The following is a 23,480-nucleotide window of genomic DNA, read 5'->3' as shown; positions in this document are numbered from 1 at the left end:
CGGGAGGAGGGAGGAGTGGGGGGTGGGAGCCCCCAGTGGGAGCACAGACTGGGAGGAGGGAAGACTGAGGGGTGGGAGCCCCCAGGGGGAGCACAACCAGGAGGAGGGAGGAGTGGGGGGTGGGAGCCCCAGGGGGAGCACAGGCCGGGAGGAGGGAGGAGTGGGGGGTGGGAGCCCCCAGGGGGAGCACAGGCCAGGAGGAGGGAGACGAGTTGGGGTGAGCTGACGCCTCCAGGAAGCCAGCAATGTAGGTAAACTGCTCTGACAGCACACGCCCCCCAGGTCAGATGACACCCTTCACGCCCTTCAGACACAGGTGGGTGTCGGGAGGCCACGTCCTCCTGTGGGAGGCATTCTGGGTGCTCAGGGGCCCAGGCCAGACGGCAGGACTGGCCAGGGCAGCTGTCCAGACGAGCGGCCTCTGGAGGACACATACAAGGAAGGGATGGGAGCTGCCCGGCCTCTCCCCGCTCTGGGCCCCGCGGTCATGGTCCCCCAGAGAGGGCCACTCCTGCTGCTGGCCCTCAGCCTGGGCCTGGCTTGTGCCCAGCAGACGCTAGAAGAGGTGCCTGTACAGCCAGGCTTTAATGCCCAGAAGGTAACCGAGCCGGGTCGGGTCCCAGCTCGGCCCTGGGACAGGGATGAGGGTCCTGGTGTCTCGTGGTGGCACTCCGCCAGCAGGAGCCGAGGAGAGAGGCCACGTGAGGGGCAGGGGCATCCCCAGCCCAGGCCCGCATCTGCCCAGGCCACCAGGCACCCAGCTGAGCACTGTCACCCTTGGGATGGGAAGGGACCTGCCCATTGCCCACCACCGCGGGGGTCGTGGCTGGTGCTGGCTGGCAGGAGCAACCCCGGGCCTCAGTGGTGGCCCCAGGACAGTCCCCCCCTCCCCAGGTCCAGGCCAACAGAGGATGGAGCCTGGACCAGACATGGGAGGAGCTGAAGGGGGCAGGGAAGGGAGAGGCAGCAGGAAGGGGCCCAGGGGACCCAGAGGGCGGCCTGACAGGGAAGGGCATTTGCAACAGGGACGGGCCACTTGTCCCCCATGCTGACCACCCCCCCCGCACACCCACAGGTGGAGGGGCGCTGGCTGACCATCCAGCTGGCCTCTAGCCGTGCACACCTGGTCTCCCCAGCCGACCCCCTGAAGCTCGGCCTCCATTCCATCTGGACCCGGGATGAGGATGTGACGTTCGTCTTGTTCTGGACGTAAGCGTGGCCCCTGCAGCTCCTCACGGGGTGGTCTTCCCAGGGGCCTCCCAGGGGACAAGGACCAGGGGTTAGACCCGGAGGGACACGGGGCACCGAGCTGCAGGCTCGAGACCGTCCTGAGAGGTAGGAGGTTTCACCTCAGAAGCCTCCAAAGCTTTACGACAGGGGCCGTGGGGAGACACACACGGGGCCCGGTCCTTGGCCGCCGGCGTCCCTTCCTGCCTTGTGAGCTGGCGGGGCCGGGGCAGCACCGCGGTCAGTTGGTCAGGAACATCTACAGCGGTGACGAGCTGTGCTGAACCCAGAGACACTTACAACACTCTGCACCGGTGGCCTTGACGACAGTGAGAGCCACGCCCTTGCCTGCGCTGGGCCACAGACACCACGGCTCTGGCCTGTGCGGCCCCAGGGTCTGCTGGTACCCAGCCCACCCCCGCCCACCCCAGGTGAGAAAGGAAGACCGGGGGGCAGGGGACCAAAAAGGCTTGGTCTTCGCGTGGAGCCCAGGTGACCGGGGACGGCCAGGACCAGGCCACCCACCCAGAGACCTGAGGCTCCGAGCCAAGGACAGACAGGTGCAAGTCCTCCCGGGGGCTTTGGTTCCGTTCCAGAAACCAGGAAGCCCCTGGTTCCTCCCTCCTACCCTCTAGCCCCGTCCAGGCACCTCAGGGGCCCACCCTCTTCCTCCCTGCTGGGTGACCCTCGGGAACCCAGGTAGCCGAGGGATTCAGGTGGACACCTGGGACCTCAGCCAGGGCACCTCCGATGCTCCCGGGGCAGAGCCCAAGCCGGCACCGTCCGGTGCCAGTAGACAGGGAGAGGCCGTGACCCCGGAACGCTCCCTCCTCTTTCTCCAGAGGAGAGGGCGTGTGCCAAGGAGTCAACGTCACCGTCCACCCGACTGGGCTCCAAGGCCAGTTCCAAGGCTCCTGTGAGTGGCCCAGGCCCCCGGCCCGGGTGCCGTGCCGGGCGAGGGGAGGGCAGGGGACGCCCGATGCCCTGCACCAGGGTCACAGGGGAAGCACCGTGCCGGAGGGAGACGCCCTCCCGGTGCCCAGCGCTGCCCCGGGGGTGGGTCTGGGGGCGGAGGAGAGAGGGCTCACCTGTCACCGCCCGGGGTCTCCCACAGGGGAGGGAGGCAATAGCATGCACGTCTGCTTCGTCGGCACCGACTACAGTAACCTCGTTCTTTACGTCCGCCTCGAGGACGCCGGCGAGGTCACCAGCCTGTGGGCGCTGCTGGGTAGGTGGTGGCTCTCCCCAACCCCGGGGCGTCTGCCGGGCCCCGTGCTTACTGCCAGCGGCTCCCTGGCCGCTCAGAGCTGCACCCCTGTGGGCGCCCCCTCAGGTCGGGCATCCCTGCCCGCACCGCTCAATCCCTCAGGAATTCAGCCAGCCCATCTCCCGCCCGCTTCGCCTGTGTCCTGGGAGCGGGGGCACTGCGCCAGAGCAGGAACCCTCCCCTGTCTTCGCCGGGGAGATAGCCTGTGAGCCTAAAAGCCACTGAGTCACATCAGGCTCCAGAAAGTGGAAGTGCCATGTGGAGAAGGGTGGGAGGGTGTGGAGGGTGGGCTTCGTGGGGAGGGGGGCGCACCTTGTCCTCCAGACCAGACGGAGGGGAGGGGCTGTCCCGGGGATGGGCCCCACCAGAGCCAGAGCCCAGGGGGTGGGCAGCGGGGAGGGGGCGGCAGGCTGCGGGGCGAAGGGAGGACCCCCGGGGACCCTCCCCCGAGGGGCGGGGGCTGCACCTGGGCTGCCCAGGGTGGACCTGCTTTCGGAGGGGGGAGGCGGCCCACGGCTAGACCGCGGCAACCAGCCAGACGGTAGGAGGAGGGGCCCTGAGAAAGGTCGGGGCCCGTGGGCTCTCGGCGTCCCCCCCACCCGACCCTGTGATTCCAGCCAGAACGACGCCCGGGGACCCCACGTGGCTGGGGAAGTACCTGGAGTACGTTAGGGAGCTCCGGCTGCACAAAGCCCCGGTCTTCAATCTCGATGGTGAGTGCGTGGACGCTTCCCCGACGCCAGGCCGCGCTGGGAGCGTAAGACCAGGGCACAGAAAACCACGGGCAGCCTCTCCGGGGCCCATGTGGGCGGGCTTGCGCTGGGCGCCCTGTAACGTGGTGACCCGGGCACAATATCCGTCTCCATTCTGTGGGTTCAGACCCTGAGGCCCAGAGAGGCTTAGAAATAAGGCCAAGGCCACACAGCAGGGCCCCTCACCCTCCCTTCCCTGTGCGTCATTCGGTCCATCAACAAACACAGGCCAGGCTGTTTGGGGGCACAACGCATGTAGATGGAATGAGACAGACACGTTGTCCAGCCCTTGTGCGGTTTCACAGGGACAGGGCAGCGGGGACAGGGCAGTTCACTGATCTGCTGGGAAAAGAGAGCCCAGAGCAGGGGAGCACGGCCGTGCTGTGGGTCACCCACGAGGGGGGCTGGCTGAGGGGCAGGCGGGGTCGTGGAGTCTGGGGGTCAAAGTGAGGGCCCCGGGACCATGGCAGGACGTGGCTGCCTTGGGTGCCGGATGGCAGAAGGCAAGGTGATCCCCGAGAGGGATGGGCTGCGAGCTGTGTTTGCGTGATTTCGAAGTGGACGGACAAAGCCTCGGCGTATCCCCATCCTGTTCTCTTCCCTCCACAGCCCGGTGTCCCCCAGCTGAAGCCTAGGTCAGGGCCGCCCGAGGCTTCCTGTCCGGCCCTCCTGCCCCCTGCCCTCGCCTCTCCCCGCTTCCCCCACCTTGCTTGCTCCGGTGCCTCCCAACCCCCGAGGCAGCCGCTCCAGCCTGGGCCTGGCCCCTACCTTGTCCGCCTCCCAGCCTCTCCCGGCCCGGCCCAGGGGCGTGAGAACGCTCTAGGAGGGGACAGGTGGCCCCCGGAAGTCTGGGCCACAGCGAACACGGCACTGCAGTCTGGCGGATGGGGCCACCCGTGGAGTCCCTTCAGGGACACGACCCTGCGAGGGACTGGACTGTACCCTCTGACCTGCTCCCGCCACCTGGGTCCTGCTAGGATGACTCCAGAGAGGTGCCCTGGGCCCCGTGAGCCGACGCAACGAGTCCCCGCCCAGGTCAGAGGGCGCCGAGTGAGCGCGGCACCAGCCCGTGCTCCCCAGAGGAGCCAGGTCAACACAGGCCCGTGCGCCTGCGCCACAGGTGAGACATGCCAGCGCCGTCCCCTGGAAGTCAAGGCCACTACGAGGGCAGTGCCCGGACGGAAGGCGTCCCCCTCTGCCCGGGTGAGCCGGGGACCACCCGCTGCAGGGCAGGCTCTCAGGAAACTGGGTCAGGGGCCTTCATACTTACCGTCTGGAAATGCCAGAGACAGGTATGACCGGATCCCGCCCCAGACACGCCCTGGGCAAAGACAGGGCCTCCCAGACCCACGCCTCGCAGCAAGGCAACATCCACGGCCACGTGAGGCCGGCACGACGGAGACCTGGCCACCGGTGCGGATGTCTGGCTGTGGCTCCCTCAGCCCCTGGAGACGAAACAGGTGCTCAAACACGATGCTTTCCTGCTCATTCGGCAAGAAATCTGCAGAACGTATGGGGAGAAAAAAATTTTAAATCCTTACTCTGGGACGCTGAAAAACGACTTGAGTAAATGGATATGGGATATTCCCGCAGAGTCTTTCAACGTCATAAATATCTAATAATCTTCAAATTAACCTATCTATCCGAGCAATCCAGTCAACGTTCCAGTGGGATCCTTACCCCAAACTGCAAACCAGAATCTAAAAGGAACAAAAGTTTTGAAATGTTTGTCAGGGAAGTCATGCAAATACTGTGTTATTCTAACAAAACATGAACGTACAGCGATTACAATTGTGGGGAGTTAGCTCAGGGACAGAAAGAAAGATCAAGAAACGAACCCTAACAAGTATAATAACTCAATGTCGTGTACAGAGGGCCTGTCTTAAGGGGCATTATTTATTCAATAAACATTGTTGGGGGAAATGGCCAAGATATTTAGAGAAAAAAACAAGTTTTGATATCTAACTCTTTGCATTATCTCAAAATAATTCCTGATTGATTCCAAATAAGCAAGAAACCTCGAGAGTTCTACACTGTGCGGAAGAATGGAATGGAATCCCACCCCATGCCTCCTGCCCTACGGATGGGATGGGATGAGATCCTACCCCACACATAGTAAGGGAAAAGATGGTAATTATGGTTTCGGCGCATCAAAACCATCCTCGCCAAAATTACGCATAAACCTGAACTCGATGTCGTCGACAAGCTCGATCAAGGGTTCACGTCACATCTGTGAAGACATGTATCCAAGCCTGTGAGCGGGGCCCCTATGTGAGAAAAGTGGCACACACACACAGACAGCCCGTCCCTACGGCATAAAAGGAGCTTCGACGTCATAAGGATCCCAGAGAAAGATACGCTATTTTTACTCACCAAATCGGCAAGATTCCATTTTTTCCACAGCCGAGTCAGCACCCACTGTGTGGGGGTGCTCGCGCTTGCTCGGAGAGATGGCCCTGGCCTCTGTGTCCTGTGGACAGACCTGCTCTTGGGCCCGAAACTTTGAGGCATGAACACGCTCACCTGCCCTGGTCCCAGAGAAGCCAAGGAACTCACGGTGTCTCCAATGCCGTGATTTCATCGGAGGGAGAAGGTTCGAGCCCCTCCAGTAAGACCCCCGGCCTTGCCCACCGGTCGGGGAAACGCTTCTGCTTGCTCGAGTCAGGTACTGAACCGCACGGCCCCCTCTCAGGCCTGACCTGAGATCGCTAACGCTAAGCGTCGTGCATGCGGGGCTTGTGGCTCCCAGAACATCTCTTTTCTCCGTTTGGAGACACTCACAGAGTTCTGTGTGAGAGCCACTCGGCGAAACCCAGGAGTGGGTGTGGCAGGATGCGGTCGAAGGGGCACGGACGGGGCTTGGCCCCAGGTGGACTCGGGGACAAGCCGGCGGCCTCGTGCCTGCCTTCCCGGCCCCCCGCTTCTACTCCGGGGACCGATCCTCAGGACTTCAGTGTTTTATTTGCCGTTGGGGGAACCCTCACTGTATGGCTCACCGGCCGTCACACGGACCCACATTCTGGAGGCTCAAACCTCAGACGCGTATCCCACGCGTCCCAGAGGCTGGAGTTCGAGATCCAGGCGGGGCAGGGCTGCTACCTCCCGAGGCGTCCCTCCTGGCGTGCAGACGGCCGTCTTCTCCTGTGTCCTCACACGGTCGCCCCTCTGTGTGTGCGTGTCCCGATCTCCTGCCGCAAAAGGTCAGGGCCCACCTCGTGACTTCACTGTAACCTCATCACCTCTGTGAAGACCTCGTCTCCAGGTAGTCATGTGCTGGGGTGCTGGGGTCAGGGCCTCCACGTGTGAACTGGGGGACACAATTCAGGCCTGACGCTATCTAACCCTCTTTGTTGTCCCATAAAGAAAAGCTTCGGGCCCTCCAGCCCTCGTAGGGACTCTCTAAGCCCTCCCTGCCCTAAACATACAGTGGTCTCTTCCACGATGGCATGCCACCACCCACGGGGGCAGTTCCCCCTCCAGAGCCGCCCACGTCCCCCTCCTCGCTTTTAGCACTCCTGGCTACTGAGGCACATGCATATTCTGTGAGCTGATGAATGTCTCCTCTGTATTTTAACCCTTTGCCCTTTTGGGTATGTATGTCTTTTTCTGGACTACAATCTTTCTCCATTTAAAAAATCATTTTGGGGCGCCTGGGTGGCTCAGTCGGCTAAGCATCCGACTCTTGATTCAGTTCAGGTCATGAACTTGCAGTCTGTGAGTTTGAGCCCCGCATCAGGCTCTGTGCTGACAATGAGGACCCTGCTTGGGATTCTGTCTCTCCTTCGCTCTCTGCCCCTCCCCTGACTTGTCTCTCTCTCTCTCTCTCTCTCAAAATGAATAAACTTAAAAAAAAATAAATCATTGTATGCCTCAGAAATGACGTCCTGGCTCTCTACAGTACATGGGTCCCAACGTCACTGTGAGTAGACATTAAATAATCATTTTTATTCTTTATCCTGCACGGGCCAAACTGGACAGTTCCAAACGGCAAGGAGAAACATTTCCCTTGGGTGGTGTGCACGCGCCAGCCCCGGAAGCCAGGAAAGCGTCAGGACGCCCGTGACCCCGGGAACCTGCCGCCGGGCGTTCGCAGGAGCCGGCGGGTCAGAAGTACCGGCGGGAGAGCCGCGTGGCCTTGACCGACCAGACCTGCGGGGGGGGCCGGAGTGCCGCGTTCCAGCTGTATTCGGGAGACAGCAGCTTGGTGGGCTTGTGCGTGAAAAAATACTTGTTCAGGTGCCTCTCGTAGGTGCTGTTCAGCCCATTCTTGTGGTCGTGAGTGACCCCTTGCAGGTAACCTTCGATGAGGGTTAAGACCTCCAGGGGCCTGCCACCGATGACCGAGCCGTCATAGTAGAAGTCCCCCTGCCCAAACGGGATGCACGCTGCCGATTCGGGCCTCCTCTCGTAAGGGATGTCCTTGTTTTTAAAATACCACCAGGCATGGAGCTGAGCCACGGACGCGCCCAGGGTCTCCACCCCAAAGTCGTTCCGGAAGACCCTGTTGACGGTCATGCTGAACAGAAAGTCGACTTCGTCCTCAATGTGCCCTAGTATGTGCTCGGCCAGGGAACTCATGCGTGTGAGGTGAAAGTCACCCCACCGGTCTCCTTTGATGGGGAGGACCTTGAAAGTTCGGAGAGGATCTGGCTCCAGGTCCGGCAGCCGGGGCAAGGCGTCCACCATGATGTAAAAGACAACTCTGTAGCCGCTCATGAAGTGCTTGTTCGCTGATCGCACGAACAGCTCCAGGTACTGGTCCGCAGTCCTGCAAAACACACACACGCACGGAGGAAGCCGCTCCCCGAACGCTCGCGAGAGATCAACGCGCGTCCCCAAACGTCTAACTTAGGAGTCACCGACGCTCCAGGACCCCCAGCAGGGAAGGGGAGACGGGCCCGGTCTATAGTTTCGACTGCACTGGTCAGTGAGAAGGGACACGTTGACCTGGAGGGTCTGGGGAAAAGGCCTTTAAAGTTTTGGAACGACTGTTGGGAAGAAAGAAAATGTGGACTCCATGGTATCTGTAAAAAGGCAGCCAAGTGGCTTTAACGACCCAGCTAAGGAAGGAGCCTTTGTTTTTGTTCAGGACAGCCACATACAGTGGTTGTGCGCAGCCACGGGCAGCCTTTTGGAGGTGGAAGGTCCCCGGGCACTCATTCGTATTTTTTTTTTTTCCAGAATAAAACGGGGCAAACCGATGGCCCCTACCTGCCAGTGGCAAGGACAGCCAAGCCTATGGTGAGGTTCTGTCTCCCGTAGTATCTCCCCAGGACCTGTCTATTGAAGGTGCCTTCCCATATGACTGGGGCCAGCCAGTCTGTGATTGTTACAACATCAGGGCGTTTCCTGTTGACAGACGAGAAGCCAGTGAAGCCGGTGCCCCAGCGGAGGCCGTCCAAGCGACACCGGCTGACGCCTACAGAGCCCTTACCACGTGCCGGGCACTGTGTTGGTGTTCATTCGGTCCTTGTAGTGGTCTGTGCGGGAAGCACAATTGTGGTCCTTGTTCTTGGTGTGCAGAAACAGAGGCACAGATCGGTGGAGCGAGCTGCCTAATACCGCAGAGCTGACACATGTGGGTCAGTACGCGAGACCCAGCACCTGCTGCTCTTGTCACCACGCCACCTGCCTCTGGGCCCAGGGACGACCTCCTCTGAGCTCCGGCTCAGCTGAACTGAGGCAGCTCAGAGTCAGAACGCCCTCTGGTATTGCCTGAAGCCAGGGCTGCACGCACACTACCTCTGCGTCCCTGTGCTTTATCTTCCCTTCCTCCTCTTTTTCTGTCCCTCCCCTTTCTCTAGAAGATCCAGAAGGTGCTTTCTCTAAACTTCCCCCTCTTGCATTAGGTCCATTAGTGCAATCTGGCAGAAATAAAAAGTCTAAAAAGGAGAGAGACGTTAGATGTGCTTTCAATAACAGCACTTAATGCATGCAAAGCTGGTTCAACATGTGAAAGTCGTTTGATGCACCTGCCATAGCAGGAAATTAAAGAACAGTCAGATGCCCATATCAGTTGACACAGAAAAAAAACATTATACAAAGTCCAACGCCCATTCATGATGAAAAAAAAAAGAAAAGAAAGAAATGAAAAACTCCCAGAAAAAATAGAAATAGAGGGGAATTACCTTAACTTGATCAAGAGCATCTACAAAATTCCTGTGGCTAACATCATACTCGACGGTGCAAGACTGAATGCTTTCTCACTAAACCTGGGAATGAGGCAGGGATGTTCCCTCTCACCAGCTCACAGTCAGCAGAGTTATGTGAATTCTAGCCATTGCAATAAGGTAAGAAAAGGAAATAAAAGCACCAGACTAGAAAGGAGAAGATAATAACATCCCTATATGCAGATGATTTGTTTACATATAAAATCCTACAAAATCTACCCAAATCTCCTAGAACTAACAAGTGAAGTCAGCAAGGTTACGGGACACAGGATCAGCACACACACAGAATGAATCCATTTCCATATACTAACAAGGAACACGCAGGAACTAAAATTAAAAACACAATGCTATTTGCAGTTGCCTCCAAAAAAGAAATGAAATATTTCGATACACCACTGTACCCACCAGAAGTCCCTGCCCATTCCCCCCCCTTCCTGTAACCCACGGCAACAACTAATCCACCGTCGGTCTGTGTAGATTTGCTTATACTGGGAATTTCATACAAATAGAATCATGCCGCATGTGGTCTTTGGTGCCCGGCTTCTTTCGCTTAGCCTGCTCGTGGGGAGGTTCTGTATTGTAGCATGGATCAGTAGTTTCCTTTCTTTTGTGGCTAAATAATATTCTATGGCATGGATTTTGTTTATTCACTTGTCAGTCGATGGACGTTTTAGTGGTTTGCATTTTTCGGCGACTATCAATGGTACCGCTATGAACGTTTCTATGCAAGACTTACTGTAAACATACATTTTTTTTTTTTAATTCTCTCGGGTGTGTGCCTAGAGGGGAAATTTCTGGGTCATGTTGTAATTTCCCGGCTAACTTTTTTAAGAACTGCCAAACGTTTCCAAGCAGCTGCATCATTTTACGTTCCCACCAGTAGTTCGCAAGAGTTCCAAACTCGCTGCTTTCTCGCCAACATCTCCTGTGGTCTAACTTTCGGAATCTAGTCATCACGCGGTCTTTACGCCTCGCAGGGTGTGAAGCGGTATGTCACCGTGATCTGGATTTGCATTTCCCAGATAACTAATGATGTCGAGGATCTTTTCGTGGGCTTATTAGCCACATAGTCGAAACAGCTGAATTAAGTCTTGGGGCAACAAAAGCAAAAGCAAACAGCTGGGACGACATCAAACTAGAAAGCTTTGGCACAAAAAAGGAAACCAACCACAGAATGAAAACGCAACCTACTGAATGGGAGAAGATATTTGCAAGTGACATGCCCGATAAGGGATTAATATCCAAAATAGTTTTAAAAACCCATACAACTCAACACCAAAAAACAATCCATCAAGAAAAATAGAGGGGTGCCTGGGTGGTTCAGTTAGTTAAGCGTCCAACTCGATTTTGGTTCAGATCATGATCCCAGGGTCGTGGGATCAGGTTCTGTGCTGGGCACGGCGCCTGCTTACGATTCCCTCTGCCTCTCCCTCTGCCCCCCTGCCTCACTTGCGCACACACTCTACCTGCCAAAAAAAAAAAAAATGGACACATGGGGGCACCTGGCTGGTTTCATCAGTACAGCGTGTGACTCTCGATCCCGGGGTTGCGAGCTGGAGTTGGGCGTGCAGACTACTTAACAATAAAATCGTCAAAAATAATGATAATAACATAATTTTAAAAAGTTAAAAATGGACAGATGACCTGAACACACATTTCTCCAAAGAAGACATCCAGACGGCCAACGGACACGTGAAAAGATGCTCGACATCACTCATCACCAGCGAAATGCGAATCAAAACCAAAACGGGGTATCACCTCACGCCTGTCAGAGTGGCCAGTAGCGAAAAGACAAGAAACGACACGTGTTGGCGAGGATGTGGCCCCAAGGGACCCTCAGGCCCTGTTGGTGGGGACGTGAGTTGGTGCAGCCGCTGTGGAAAACAGTACGGAGGTTCCTCAAAAAAGTCTAAAACAGAAATTTCAAAACAGAAGTAATTCCACTTCTGGGTATTTACCCGAAGGCAATGAAAACACTAATTCTAAAGCTACATGCTCCATCATGTTTACAGCAGCATTGTTTACGACAGCCAGGGTATGGAAGCAGCCCGGGTGTCCATCAGGAGATGAACAGAGAAGATGTGGTGTGTTCACACGATGGGGTACTAATCAGCCACAGAAAAGAATGAGACCTCGCCATTCGTGACGGCACGGAAGGAGCTAGAAGGTATTGTGCTAAGCGGAACAAGTCAGAGACAGACAAGCACCAAGTGATTTCTCTTATACATGGAATCTGACAAAACAAATGAACAAAGAAGCAGAAAAACAGACTCCTTAAATGCAGAGAACAAACCGGTGGCTGCCCGGGGGGGGGGGGGGGGGGCATTGACAAAACAGGGGACAGGGAGCGAGGTTCAAACCTCCAGTAATACAAAAAGCAAGTCACAGGACGAGAAGTACGGCCCACGACACTGTACTGAGTCTGTAAGGGGACGGTTGGGGCCACACGGAGGGTGGGGGTTGGGCACTTTTATTGTCTTCTCTGGGGGCAATGTCCCCTGTGTACAGGCCATACTGTCTTTTTCTCTGCCTGTCTGGTAATTTCGGGTTGAGAAACGGATCATTTCAAGAATGTGGCAGTCTAGAAACCTGATTCTTTCTAACGGACCGGGGATTTCAGCGAGACCATAAATAACAAAGAAAACAGACTTTAGGGGGCTCCTGGGTGGCTCAGCGCGTTAAGCGTCCGACTCTTGATTTCGGCTCAGGTCATGATCCTGGGGTCGTGAGACTGAGCCCCGAGTCGGGCTCCACGCTGAGCACGGAGACTGCTTAAGATTCTCTCTTTCTGTCTCCCTCTGCCCCTCTCCCCCACTTGTGCTCTCTCTCTCCCTAAAATAAAAAAAAAAAATACAGACTTTATAAAAGTCATTAAACAAAGGACCGTAATGACATAACGAGAAACAGGAAACATACCCAGGGCGGGGGGAGGGAGGTCTGGCTCTAGACTGTCGCAGAGCCAGAGAGAGCACCCAGTCCAGGGCGAGTTATAATGCCGGAACACTCACTTTTCTTACTGAGTGTCACCTCTTCTTTTTTTTTTAAATCTGAGTTGGACGCTTAGCCAATTGAGCCCCCCAGACGCCCCTACGCCTGTCTTCTTTGACCTCATGGCTCTGTCTCGGGGATCTGTCCGACACATCAACTTGTGCGACAGTTGAAAAGATCGACGTCCAACATGTGTCGCTGAAACATCATTGCAAAAGCCCCAAACCGTAGACAATCTAGAACCAGTAGGGAGTAGGGTGAGTGCCTGACGGTGCATGGCCCTGAAGTCCAACACTCCTCGGCCGTTACAGACGGGGACGGGGCTCCCCAGCGCGGGTGCCAAAATATAGAGGGGCCATCACGGCATCTTCAAGCCACCCCCAAAGACAGTCTGTCACTCACTACGCCAAGATGGTTAAACCAAGTACCGCATGTCCATATCGACAGCCTTAAAAATTGCAACTCCGGCCGCAGGAAGCCTCCCGGGGCAGCTATGATTGGGTGACCAGGAGAGGCCTATGGCTCCAAACTGGGCACTATTACCCTCGTGCGGGGGTGGGCGTGTTCATTCTTACCCGGGATGAAACCAGTCTGAGAGCCTGAGTTCTTCTGCGGGAGGCCTGCGAGCGAAGGGAAAACCGAGTTATTATAAGTCACCCATCTGTTCAGCAAATATTTACGGAGCTCCCGTGGCGTGGCGGGTGCCGTCCGGCACTGGTTCCACGGCTGTGGCCCTACAGCCTTCACACTGCCCTGGGGGAGCTGAGGAGGCGACCAGTGGCCCCCAGGCTTAGGGGCTGCCGGTGGGGACAGGCTCTGGGTATGTAAGTGGTCCATCCGACCCGATTTGGGGGTCAGGCGAGCCACGCGGAGAGGAGTTATCTCCACGCATCTGGAAGGGGACACGTGGTCAGGAAGAGGGGCAGGGCGAGGAGGCGATGGCCACAGTGGGAAGGCAAGAAAGGGCTTGTCCGCGTGTTGCTGACTTGTGCGGATTCAGCGTCCTCGTCCCCCGCGGAGTGGCTTTGCCGTGTTAGTGTGAACGGGCTGGAGAAGGAGTCAGTCGTCGTCTTTGGTTTTCATCTAAGTACGTGATTCACCTCGAGTTCTGTGGTGTTTTAACGAGCGCATTAGGTGGCTTGCTCCCGTAGTGCTGGGACGTGCTGTCTGTAAGGGAAGAAGCTCGAGAGGGCACCCCAATTTCATTATCGGACTCTCCAGGATCAGACTGTCAAAATCCAGACGGCCAGTGCCGAGCTGCACTAAAACCACGAAGTGACAAACGGCCAACTCACTACAAAGTGGCCTTTCTTTTAGAATGTCGGTGTCACGGGCTCCTGGGGTCGTACCGAGCGTTGGAGGAGTGGAAGACGCGGTTGGTTGAGGAGGGGGTCCTGACCTAAAGACACCACCACCCCGGAGAGAGGGGCCCAACGCATGGCGGAGCCGGCCTCGTCCCGGGCGGGCGGGGGAGGGGCTGAGCCCACGGGACGCAGGGAAGGGCGCCTGGCTCCCTGCTGCCCCCGTCCCCGCCCGGTCTGGCCCGACCACCCACGCTGTGTGCCTACACACCCAGCTGCTTGCAATGCGGCCGACTTTACAGACCCCACAAACCTGCACTGGCGTCTTCTAATCACCGAGCAGCAAACCGTCACACAGACGTGTGGTCCTCCTGGCTTCCCCACGGGCTCCAGGGACAACAAAGCTTGCGATGCGGGACTGTCATCTCTGTCCTGCTCCCTGAACACCCCTCTCCTTGGACCTGCCCCCACCACACACACACACACTTGCCTAACGGAGACGCACCGTGTGCAGAATATTCCCGAGCTGGTAGGCAAGAAAGCTGACTTTCTGGATGCCTCTGGGACTTTCTGTCTCTGGTTTTCCATCCCTTCTGGCTTGATCACCACTGGAACCGCCTGGCTCCTGCTGGCTTCGCTATCAATCTGCAGGGTCTTTTTTTTTTTTTTTTTTTTTTGGTGAGAAAGAGTGAGTGTGCGCAGGGGAGGGGCAGAGAGCAAGCGAGCAAGACAGAATCCCAAGCAGGATCCACACTGTCAGCGCAGAGCCCAACGTAGGGCTCGAACCCACGAACCATGAGATCATGACCTGAGCCTAAATCAAGAGTCGGACGCTTCACCGACTGAGCCCCCAGGCACCTGTGGGTCTTTATACAACAAAGCTTCTGGCCACGAGATGCTCCTTCTGGAGGGAGGTTTTCCAGACAAGATACACGACTCCCCCCCCGCCCCCCGGGATGTGAGTTTAACATACACTGCGTGGCCTTTTCAGATTGGCTTCCTGTTCTTTGTGACCCGCATTTAAGGCTCACCCGTGTGTTCGTGGCTCCGTGGCTCCGTGGCTCATCTCTTTTTAGTGCCACATAACATTGCCTGGTCTGGACGCACCGCACTTTATCCGCTCACCCCTGCAGGGCATCTCGGTCGCTTTAATTCTCAGTAACTGCGAATAAAGCTGCTATAAACACCTTGTGTCGGTTGCTTGTGGACACAGTGTTGAGACCACTTGGATAAATTCTCAGGAGCGTGATTGCTAGGTAATTGGAGAGACTGTGTTTAGGTCTGGAAGAAGCTGCCAGACGGTCCTCAGCGTGGCTGCCCCGTGTTGCGTGGCCCCTGCCGCGAACGAGAACCCCGCTGCCCCGTGTCCTCGCCGGCGCGTGTTGTCAGGTTCGGGATTCGGGTCCTTCTCACGGGCGTGTGGCGGGGGCTCCTTGTTTGATCTGCAATTGTGTCGTGACACACGATGTGCCCGTCTGCTCCCTGTGTAGCTTCTTGGGTGAGCTGTCCTTTCGGATTTGCCGTTGTAATTAGTTGTTTCCTTGTTGTTGAGCTGTAAGAGTTCTTTGCATATTTTGGACACAAGCCTTTTATCAGATGTGCGTTTTGTGAGGGCTTCATGTTTAAACATGTTTTTTTCTCACAGTATGATGCCTTTCCAATAGCTCGTGGGGAGAGAGCCCTGCTCCTGACGCCGTCGTGAGGAGTGGGGAGGGGTCGAGGATCGGGAGAGAGGCGCCCCCTGGGCCACGCCTGCCGCTGTGGCCCGGACGCCGGTCATCATGGACACAGGCTGGGACTGTTTGTCAGGAAGAGCAGCCCCGTGCTATCGCCAGCCTTGCTTCCCTTTTCCGTCACGACTTTTATTGTGCAAACTCCTGATGGGCGTCTACCTCAAGCCTCTGGACCGTCTGCCTCCCCTCCGTCAAGAATGGAAAAGCTCCCCGGAGCAGGTGCTTGGGGTCAACGCTGCTCCCTCAGAAACAACCCTTAGCCATCGCACGGTGCTTCGTCCCACGGAGGGAAGGGAACTTTCCAGAGTGTTGTCAACGTCTGGCCAAAGCCCAGCACCCCACCCCATCGGTGCCAGTCACTACGGGTTGTGATTCCCTGGCATCTATTTACCTGAGACGATGCTCCAGCAGCAGGAAGGAAAACACACATGAAACCAGCACCACAATCTTTCTCTTCAAATTCATCGTCTCCTGGACGAAAAAGGAGAAGAGAAGGAGATGTCAGATAGTCAACATTCACACGCCTTTGCCACTTGCAACCATGGTTTACAACGTCTAATCTGCAGACATGGGGACACCAACCACAGCCCCTGCTTCCAGAACGCTCGGCCAGCAGCACCAGGCCGGCCGGGGTGGGGGTGGGGGGCTCTGTCCTCCCGCAGCTCCTCGGGGCGCCGGGTGCCCCCCCCGGGACCGAGTGCAGGGGCCGTGGTCCTCCTCGATTGCTCAGCGAATGCCACCCGCGTGGCAGAAAAGAGACGCATGAACTCTCCCCCACGTCACGGCTGGGAAAGCAAAGCGAGGTCACGAGAGGAAGTCTTCCTGAACTAGGAGGCGTGGTGTGTCCCCGGAGCAGATCTCTTGTTCTTTTTTCTCGCACAGATAGTAGGATGGCTCATTTGTCCCAAGACTAAATGGGGGTTTAAACAAAAACTACGAGCTCCCGCGAAGGTCGGCGCTTGTAGACAGGGATTAAAGCCCAAAGCGTAGGCCCTACATTGAAACGTGGAGCTCGGCTCCAGCCAGCCCCCCGAGCTCACACTGGAAGGTTTACGCGGGGTTTCTGTTCACACGTCTGGAGGGTTACGTGGCCGAAGCAGAGCGGAGGCCTCTGACGCCTCACTTCTGAGCACTCAGTCAACGGGCAAGAGGCTCTCGATCCGCGCTGAGCAGCTCAGTCGCCACCAGCCACGGGCGGCTGCTCTGACCTCAGCTGTCCCCCGAGTGCACAAAACACACTGAAGGCAGACGCAGGGGGAAAGAAAGGAAGTAAGGGATCTCCTCAATAATGTCACATTGGTGAGATCGTGAAATTATAATAGGCTGGGTCTACCGAACTAAGTGCCGATATGCTGTGAAAATTAATCCACTCATTCCTTTTTGCTTTGACAACGTGGCCACTAGAAAAGTGGATGCTGCAAATGCCGTTCTTCCGCCAGACGGTCCGCTTGGACAGCACCGCCCTGGACACGGCTTTCACGCCCGTGACGGGCAACGGGCCACCGCTCGAATTCAAGGGCGTCAGAGATGCCAGGTAGAGGGGGACGGAGGGGTCTCTCTAGCATGTGCCCCGGTGACACCGCTCCAAGCAGGTGCCACTGTTACCACAACCCCTCGAATTTTTCCACACCCCCCCGCAAAAGGGTCCCTGTACCTCGGCCAGGAGGATGGAAGAGCCCAGGTGGGTGTTTCCCAGGCATTCTGTCTCCGGGTCTTTGTGAAATCACAGGCCGGACCCTGTGCCCTGCTCTCGGGGATGGTGAGCCTGCCGTGGATGGTGACGTCGGCGGACCCTTTGATGATGCGGACGTCAGGAAGTCACAGTCATAATGATGCACCTGCCAGCGGGGGCTTCTCACGGTTGCCAGACGACGGGACCCTGTCCCATCCGAAAGGCAGAGATATTTCTGAGTGCTCCTTTGCCTTTCGCTTCCTCCGTTTTCCCTCCTCATTCTCTAGGGACCGACCCTTACCCACCGCGGGGTGTCTTGAATGGTGCGTGTGCTCACCCACACGGCAGAAAGAGTGACGTCCTGCAGGTGACGTCTACCCCGGCCCAGGAGCGCGTCCCTGGTGCTCCCCAGCAAGCCTATGCAGGACTCCCCTCTCCGACCACAGAGGCGACACGTTCCTGTGCCGTGCGGCCTGTCGGGTCCACTAGCGAGCAACGAAATCACAGTCACGCGTGACCCCTGCGTCCTGATCTGTGGTCGTAACATGCGTCTTCCTTTACCCTCCCCTTTGGAAATAAAGGCGTTGTTATTACTGGGAAAGTAGCACGTATGTGTGGCGTCTCCACCCCCCAGGGCTGCGTAACAACTTGTCACCGCAGGGTCGTGTGCCCGCACAGCAGAGGGGGCCCGAAGTGCGGGAAGCAGGTGTGGGCACGGCGTGCTCTCCGGCCTCGGTGCAGGTGGGGGTCCCCGGCGCCCCCCCCCCCGCCCCACTCACAGGCTCCTGACTCCGCCCTCCCGTGGAAGCTTCTCCCGTGTGCCCGAGCTTCCCCGTGGCGCCCCCGACTGCTCACGCCTGCCTCTGTGCACTCTGCCTCTGGGCGGCCGGCCTGGCGTTCTCAGAAGACCCGGGGCAGGGGCCTGCCCATCCCCCGGGAGAGGCGCCGTACGGCGCCCGGCCCCGGAGAGCCTGACCTGGGTGGGCCTGCTTCTCCCAGCAGCCCCGGCTGGCCTGGAACACGCATCCCCCCCTCCCTCCACCGGCCCCCGTGACGCCGCCTTCACCTGAAAGTCAAGACCAGCTTTGGCTCGTTTGACGTTTTCTCCCGATTTTTCCGTTCGAGCAGGTGCTGAGTTCTGTGCTAAGAGAAATTTGCGAAGAAAAGCGGGAGACCGAGCTGCACTTGAGGGCGTGCGCTCGTGTGTGAGTGCGGGTATGTGGGTGAGCACGTCTGTGCCCGTGACCGCCCAGTGTCTGCGGAGCGGAATGTCGATGGCTGTGTCCAGAGGCGGAGGCGGCCCGGGAGGACAAGGGCAGTGGGCAGAGGCTGGGGCCGCGGGGGGCCGGGTCCGAGTGAGGGGAGGCTTCTCTCGTAGAGGGGAATCCGGCACATTCCACCAGCCAGCGTCCCCCCCCCCCATCTTCAAGGGGGCTTCAGGTCCCTGAGCCAAGGGTCAGAGGGAGTCGCCGTCACGAACCGAATGCACCCGCCCTGCCTTCGCACCGCCTCGTGTCCCCGCCTGGCCTTTGCTCAGTGATGGAAGGACTCGTACCTGAGACCACGCCGTGGGGGCAGCACCTTCTCAGAGGAGTCCCTGAGACTGTGGCTGCGGGACTCACCCGGTTTAGGGAATCCCGACTGAGCCCCTCCTCCAAGGACAGCCGGACTTAACATCCTTTAGATCACTTTGTACCTGCCGAGGGACCGAGGGAGGCCGGGTTTGGTCGGAGGGAGAAGTCGCTGCCTCGGGGGTGAATCAGACAGGGAAGGGGACCCCTGGGAACCGGAGCCCGATAACGAACAACGAAGCGGAATGGGGGGCGGGGCGGGGACCCGTTACTTCGGGTGCCGTGTTCCAGAAGCCACACACCTGAACAGGACAGAGGCGTGGAGACAGAACCGGCCGTAACGGGGGACAGCCAGGGAGGGGGCCCTTCCCCACGAGGGGCCGGCCAGCAGGCTGGAGGGCAGCGAGCGCGGCAGGCAGGCCCCGGTCACCACCACTGCCACCTGCCTGGTCTGCTTCCCCCTCTGCCAGGAGAACCCCTGGGACCCGGCAGGTGCTCAGTGAAACAAAATGTACCCCATCAGTGCATACGCTGAGACCTGGTGTTTTACACAGGATTGGGGGTCCCACGTCCTGCTCAGTCCCGGCCCCCGACCACCAGCCAGCCTCGTGCCCGCAACGCAGCACAGGGAGACGGGGGTCCTTCCACCACTGCTCTGGACCCTGGCCGGGAGGGGGCAGGGTAGGGGTCAGGCCCACATCTGTCCGAACCCCCCTCTCTGTTCTCCAGACCCCAAACCTCAAAACCTCTGTCTCGTTCCGGCCCCTCTCCTGGGAGTCGGCACTTCCTGGGCTCCGTGGACCTTCACTCCGAGTCCACGGTCGCATCGTCACGGCCAGGACGGCCGCACAGCGCCCTGCGTGCTTAGCTGCACGGGCACGACGATGCTCTCAGGCCCAGACACGTATGCCGGGCGGGGATGGGAACTGCAGGGCCGTCTGCTGCCCAGCCCCCCGGGGCGCGGAGAGGCCAGCGAGGCCCCAGCATCATCGGGGCCTCTGCAGCCCGGTCCAGGGTGCCTATCGCCCACCCTGCCCGACCCGACCTCCCTTTGCGGCCTCTGACCTGGCTGGACACTCCGTCCAGGTGGACTCCAGGGCGCTCCCGTCATAGGCTCAAGGACACCCATGAGGGGCGGGGGTGGGTGGCAGCGGTGGCGGCCTTTGGCTGTGTTCCCGGCACTCGGAGGAGGGGTGGGGAGGACAGGCTGTGCTGGGCACAGAGGGGTGGCAACCGTGGAGCAGAAAGGGGTATAAAGGCAGTGGGCCGCGTGTGAGGCCCCCACCAGAGGCCATGGCTCTCTTCCTGCTGACCCTGGGGCTGAGCCTGGTCTCCGCCCAGGAGCTCAACCCCCAGGCCATTGTGCAGAAGAACTATAACATGGCCAAGGTGGGTCTGCGGTCCGAGTCTGGGCCTCCCCCGGGGGCTGGGCTGCGGGGCGTCTGTCCTGCCTCCATCCGGGGTCTTTGACCTGTGACCGGGCCGCTGCTCCTGGGGGGCCTGCTTCTCCTCCCCCAGCTGAGAGGGCCGGGGTGGGTCTCTGGGAGGAGAGGGGCGGGTCTCTGGGAGGACGGACGTGTCCCTGGAAAGGCAGAGGGGGACCTCGGAGGACAGGGGCTGTCCCCAGGAGGGCAGAGTGATCTCTGGGAGGATGGGGGTATCTCTGGGAGGGCAGGGGGTGCCCAGGAGGGCAGAGGGGTCCTTGGGAGGATGGGGGCGTCCCTGGGAGGGCAGAGGGAGTCCCTGAGAGGATGGGGGGGCGGGCTCTGGGAGGGCAGAGGGGGACCCTGGTAGGGGGCCACACACCCAGGGCCTGCAGGAAGGAGTTACCAAGAAGCCCCAGGGCCATACCACACGGGCTCCTCGTGCGTCTGCGGGGCCTCGCCTGCAGGTTTCAGGGATCTGGTATCCGGTGTCCATGGCCTCCGACGACATAAAGCGGATCCAGGAAGACGGGGACCTGAGGGTCTTCATCCGGAACATCGAGAGCTTGGGGGACGGGCGTCTGAGATTCCATTTCCGCGCCATGTGCGTGCTGACCGAACCGGCTGCACCCATATCGCGGGAGAGAAGGCCGGGTGGGGGCCGGGTGGGGGGGCCGGGTGCGGGCTGAGGGAGGCCGCCCGGCTCACGCCCCGCTGGTTCGCAGGGTGCACGGGGAGTGCGAGCACGTGGCCATGGTCTGCGAGAAGGCGGAGAGGGACGGGGAGTACAGCATCAGCCGTAAGCGGAGGCGGGAGCTGCCCCGTCCGTCTGGCGGCAAAGCGCCGCGTCTCCTCGGGCCCTCGGCCCCCACCCGGGGCCCTAGGGGGGCAGGTGCGCCAGCCCGGGGCCGGGGGAGGGGGCGCACGCCGCTGCCACCCACGCTGCCCAGGGACCTCCGCCCGGAGTGACACCGCTCCCCCCGCCAAGGCCCACCAGCCCACCCTCCGCACCCACGGCCGCTCAGCACGCCCGGCCCACGAGCCGTGGGTGCCGGGTGCTGGCAGGGGCCGCTCTGAGCCAAGTGTCCACACAGATGAGGGGGACAATACGGTGCTGCTCTCGGAGACCGACTACAGACAGTACATCATCTTCCACCTCCGGAACATCAGGAACGGGACACAGACCACGGTGCTGGCGCTCTATGGTACCGCCTCCTGACCCCTCCCGTCGGGCCTCAGGGTCCCCCTCCTCTGAAGACAGGCCCTCGGCCAGTGGGGGTCTGGCCACGTCCCGAGGTCCCCACCTGCCAGAGCACCCACAGTCAATCACATCATAGGGTGGGCTTGGGGCTCCCAGGTCCAGGCTTCCGAGCTGCGTCTGGACCCCCACCTTGCACCGCCTGTCTGCTCAGGGCGCCCCCCCCCCTTCGGCCTCAGCACTGCCTGAGTCCCCCGCCCCCCCTCCCGAGACCTTCTCCACACACCGTCCCAGGGGAGCAGTGAGGGAGCCCGGCCCCTGCTGCTGCGTCCTCAGGACGGGTGCCGGACCTGGGTCCCAGCTTCCTGGACAGATTTGAAAAAGTCTGCAGAAAGTACGGACTGGGTCCGCAGAACATCATCAGCCTCGGCAACCAAGGCGAGCCTCCCGCCTCCTGCGCCAGCAGCCCTGGGCCAGGAGTGTTCCGGAGAGTCCCGGGGCCTCAGGGCTGGGGGTGGAGGCTCCAGAAAGCCTCCATCTGAGACCCCCCCACCCCCGGCTCTGTCTCCCCAGATGCCTGTTTCAAATACAGGAGGTAGAGACGCCCACCCAGGCCTGACGGTGCGTGAGCTTGGCCTCAGGGCGGGCGTGGGGGCTGAGGCAGCACTGGGCGCCGTGGAGGAGGCCGGGGGCAGGAGGGGGCCCGCTTCCCCAAACCCCCCCCTCACCCTGTCTGCGGGGTTTCCCCGCCGAGTGGCGGGGAGCCTTCTGGGGAGGAGCCCACCCTGTGTCCGTGTCCCGAGGCGGCTCTAGCCGGTGACCACGGACTGGGGGCACAGAGCCACAGAACTCATTCTTCCCAGCGTGGAGGCCAGAAGTCCGAGGTCCAGGCCAGGCAGGGCCACGCTCCTGCGGAGGCTCCATCGGGGCGGGGGGGGGGGGTCCTTCCTGCCTCTTCCAGCCTCTGGGGCTCCAGGCGTCCCTCAGGCCTCTGTCTCCATGTTCATTTTTTTAAAGTTTATTTATTTATTTTGACGGGCGCCTGGGTGGCTCAGGCGGTTGAGCGTCCCACTTTGCTCAGGTCATGATCTCGCGGTTCGTGAGTTCGAGCCCCACGTCGGGCTCTGCGCTGACCACTGGGAGCCTGGAGCCTGCTTCAGATTCCATGTCTCCCTCTCTCTCTGCCCCTCCCCTGTTCATGCTCTGTCTCTCTCAAAAATAAATAAACATTAAAAAATTGTTTTAATGTTTATTTATTTATTTTGACAGAGACAGAGAGAGAGAGCAGGGGAGGGACAGAGAGAGAAGGAGAGAAAATCCCAAGCAGGCTTCGCGCTGTCAATGCAGAGCCTGACACAAGGCTTGATCTCACGACCCTGGGATCATGACCGGAGCCAAAATCATGAGTCAGACACCCAACTGAGCCCCCCAGGCACCCCGTGCCTCCATATTCACAGGGCTTCTCCTCTGTGTCTGTGTCTCTCCTCTTCTGTCTCTGATAAGGTCATTTGTCATTGCATTTACTTATTTTCTTTTTTTTTTTTAACAGTAGCTATGACTTTTTTAAAAAATTTTTTTTAACATTTATTTATTTCTGAGACAGAGAGACAGAGCGTGAATGGGGGAGGGTCAGAGAGAGAGGGAGACACAGAATCGGAAACAGGCCCTGGGCTCTGAGCTGTCAGCACAGAGCCCGACGCGGGGCTCGAACTCACAGACTGTGAGATCATGACCCGAGCTGAAGTCGGACGCTCAACGGACTGAGCCACCCACGCGCCCCTCATCACATTTAGAGCCCACTGGACAACCCTGGATGATCTCATTTCAAGATTCCTACTATAATCACATCCACAAAGACCCTTTTTTCCAAATAAGGTCACACTCACAGGTTCTGGACACTAGATTGGAACACGGACATACGTGGGGGACCCCACTCAGCCCACAGTTTCCTTCTCTGAACTGTCCTTTTCCAGGGCCAGCCGTGTCCCACTGCAGGTCGCCCCCTACCTTCCCAGGGACTGGTCCCCCCAGAGTGCCTCATCTGGGGAGCGAGGGCCTGGGGCACCTCCGGTAGGGGAGTCGGATGGAAGGCGGTTCCCCAGCAGAGAGGGACAGGTGGTGACCGTCATCCCTCAGAGATCATTAGTTGTGCAGCTGGGACACGCACCCCGTGTATG

The 23,480-nt window shown here is 59.1% G+C and overlaps 3 protein-coding genes across 4 annotated transcripts; 2 read left to right on the top strand and 1 right to left on the bottom strand.

The window, feature by feature from the left end:
* The first annotated feature begins 293 nt into the window (after positions 1 to 293).
* Positions 294 to 5,616, top strand: LOC122474673 (beta-lactoglobulin). 2 transcript variants are annotated; one of them, XM_043565692.1, is made up of 6 exons: positions 309 to 598; positions 1,076 to 1,209; positions 2,070 to 2,143; positions 2,342 to 2,455; positions 3,112 to 3,207; positions 3,856 to 5,616. In XM_043565692.1, the coding sequence occupies exons 1-6, from the start codon at positions 446 to 448 to the stop codon at positions 3,879 to 3,881; spliced, it is 597 nt and encodes a 198-aa protein (XP_043421627.1). In that variant the 5' UTR covers positions 309 to 445; the 3' UTR covers positions 3,882 to 5,616. The 2 variants fall into 2 exon arrangements, 1 of the variants encoding a protein (XP_043421627.1); XR_006294974.1 differs by having other exon boundaries at positions 294 to 598; positions 2,342 to 3,207; positions 3,856 to 3,883.
* A 1,554-nt stretch (positions 5,617 to 7,170) lies between these two features.
* Positions 7,171 to 17,830, bottom strand: GLT6D1 (glycosyltransferase 6 domain containing 1). Its single transcript, XM_043565579.1, has 5 exons — positions 17,093 to 17,830; positions 15,830 to 15,909; positions 12,980 to 13,024; positions 8,458 to 8,595; positions 7,171 to 8,014 (listed from the first exon to the last, which is right to left on the bottom strand). Exons 2-5 carry the CDS (start codon positions 15,901 to 15,903, stop codon positions 7,351 to 7,353), a joined length of 921 nt encoding a protein of 306 aa, XP_043421514.1. The 5' UTR covers positions 15,904 to 15,909; positions 17,093 to 17,830; the 3' UTR covers positions 7,171 to 7,350.
* Positions 17,831 to 19,865: 2,035 nt separating this feature from the next.
* LCN9 (lipocalin 9) lies at positions 19,866 to 21,537 on the top strand. The gene is made up of 4 exons (XM_043565864.1): positions 19,866 to 20,070; positions 20,573 to 20,709; positions 20,831 to 20,904; positions 21,200 to 21,537. The coding sequence occupies exons 1-4, from the start codon at positions 19,975 to 19,977 to the stop codon at positions 21,322 to 21,324; spliced, it is 432 nt and encodes a 143-aa protein (XP_043421799.1). The 5' UTR covers positions 19,866 to 19,974; the 3' UTR covers positions 21,325 to 21,537.
* Positions 21,538 to 23,480: the final 1,943 nt, after the last annotated feature.

This window comes from Prionailurus bengalensis, chromosome D4 (genome assembly GCF_016509475.1).
Source record: "Prionailurus bengalensis isolate Pbe53 chromosome D4, Fcat_Pben_1.1_paternal_pri, whole genome shotgun sequence".
Classification (NCBI taxonomy): Eukaryota; Metazoa; Chordata; class Mammalia; order Carnivora; family Felidae; genus Prionailurus; species Prionailurus bengalensis.
Note: the sequence above shows the minus strand (reverse complement) of the source record. Positions and strands in the feature narration are given on the sequence as shown.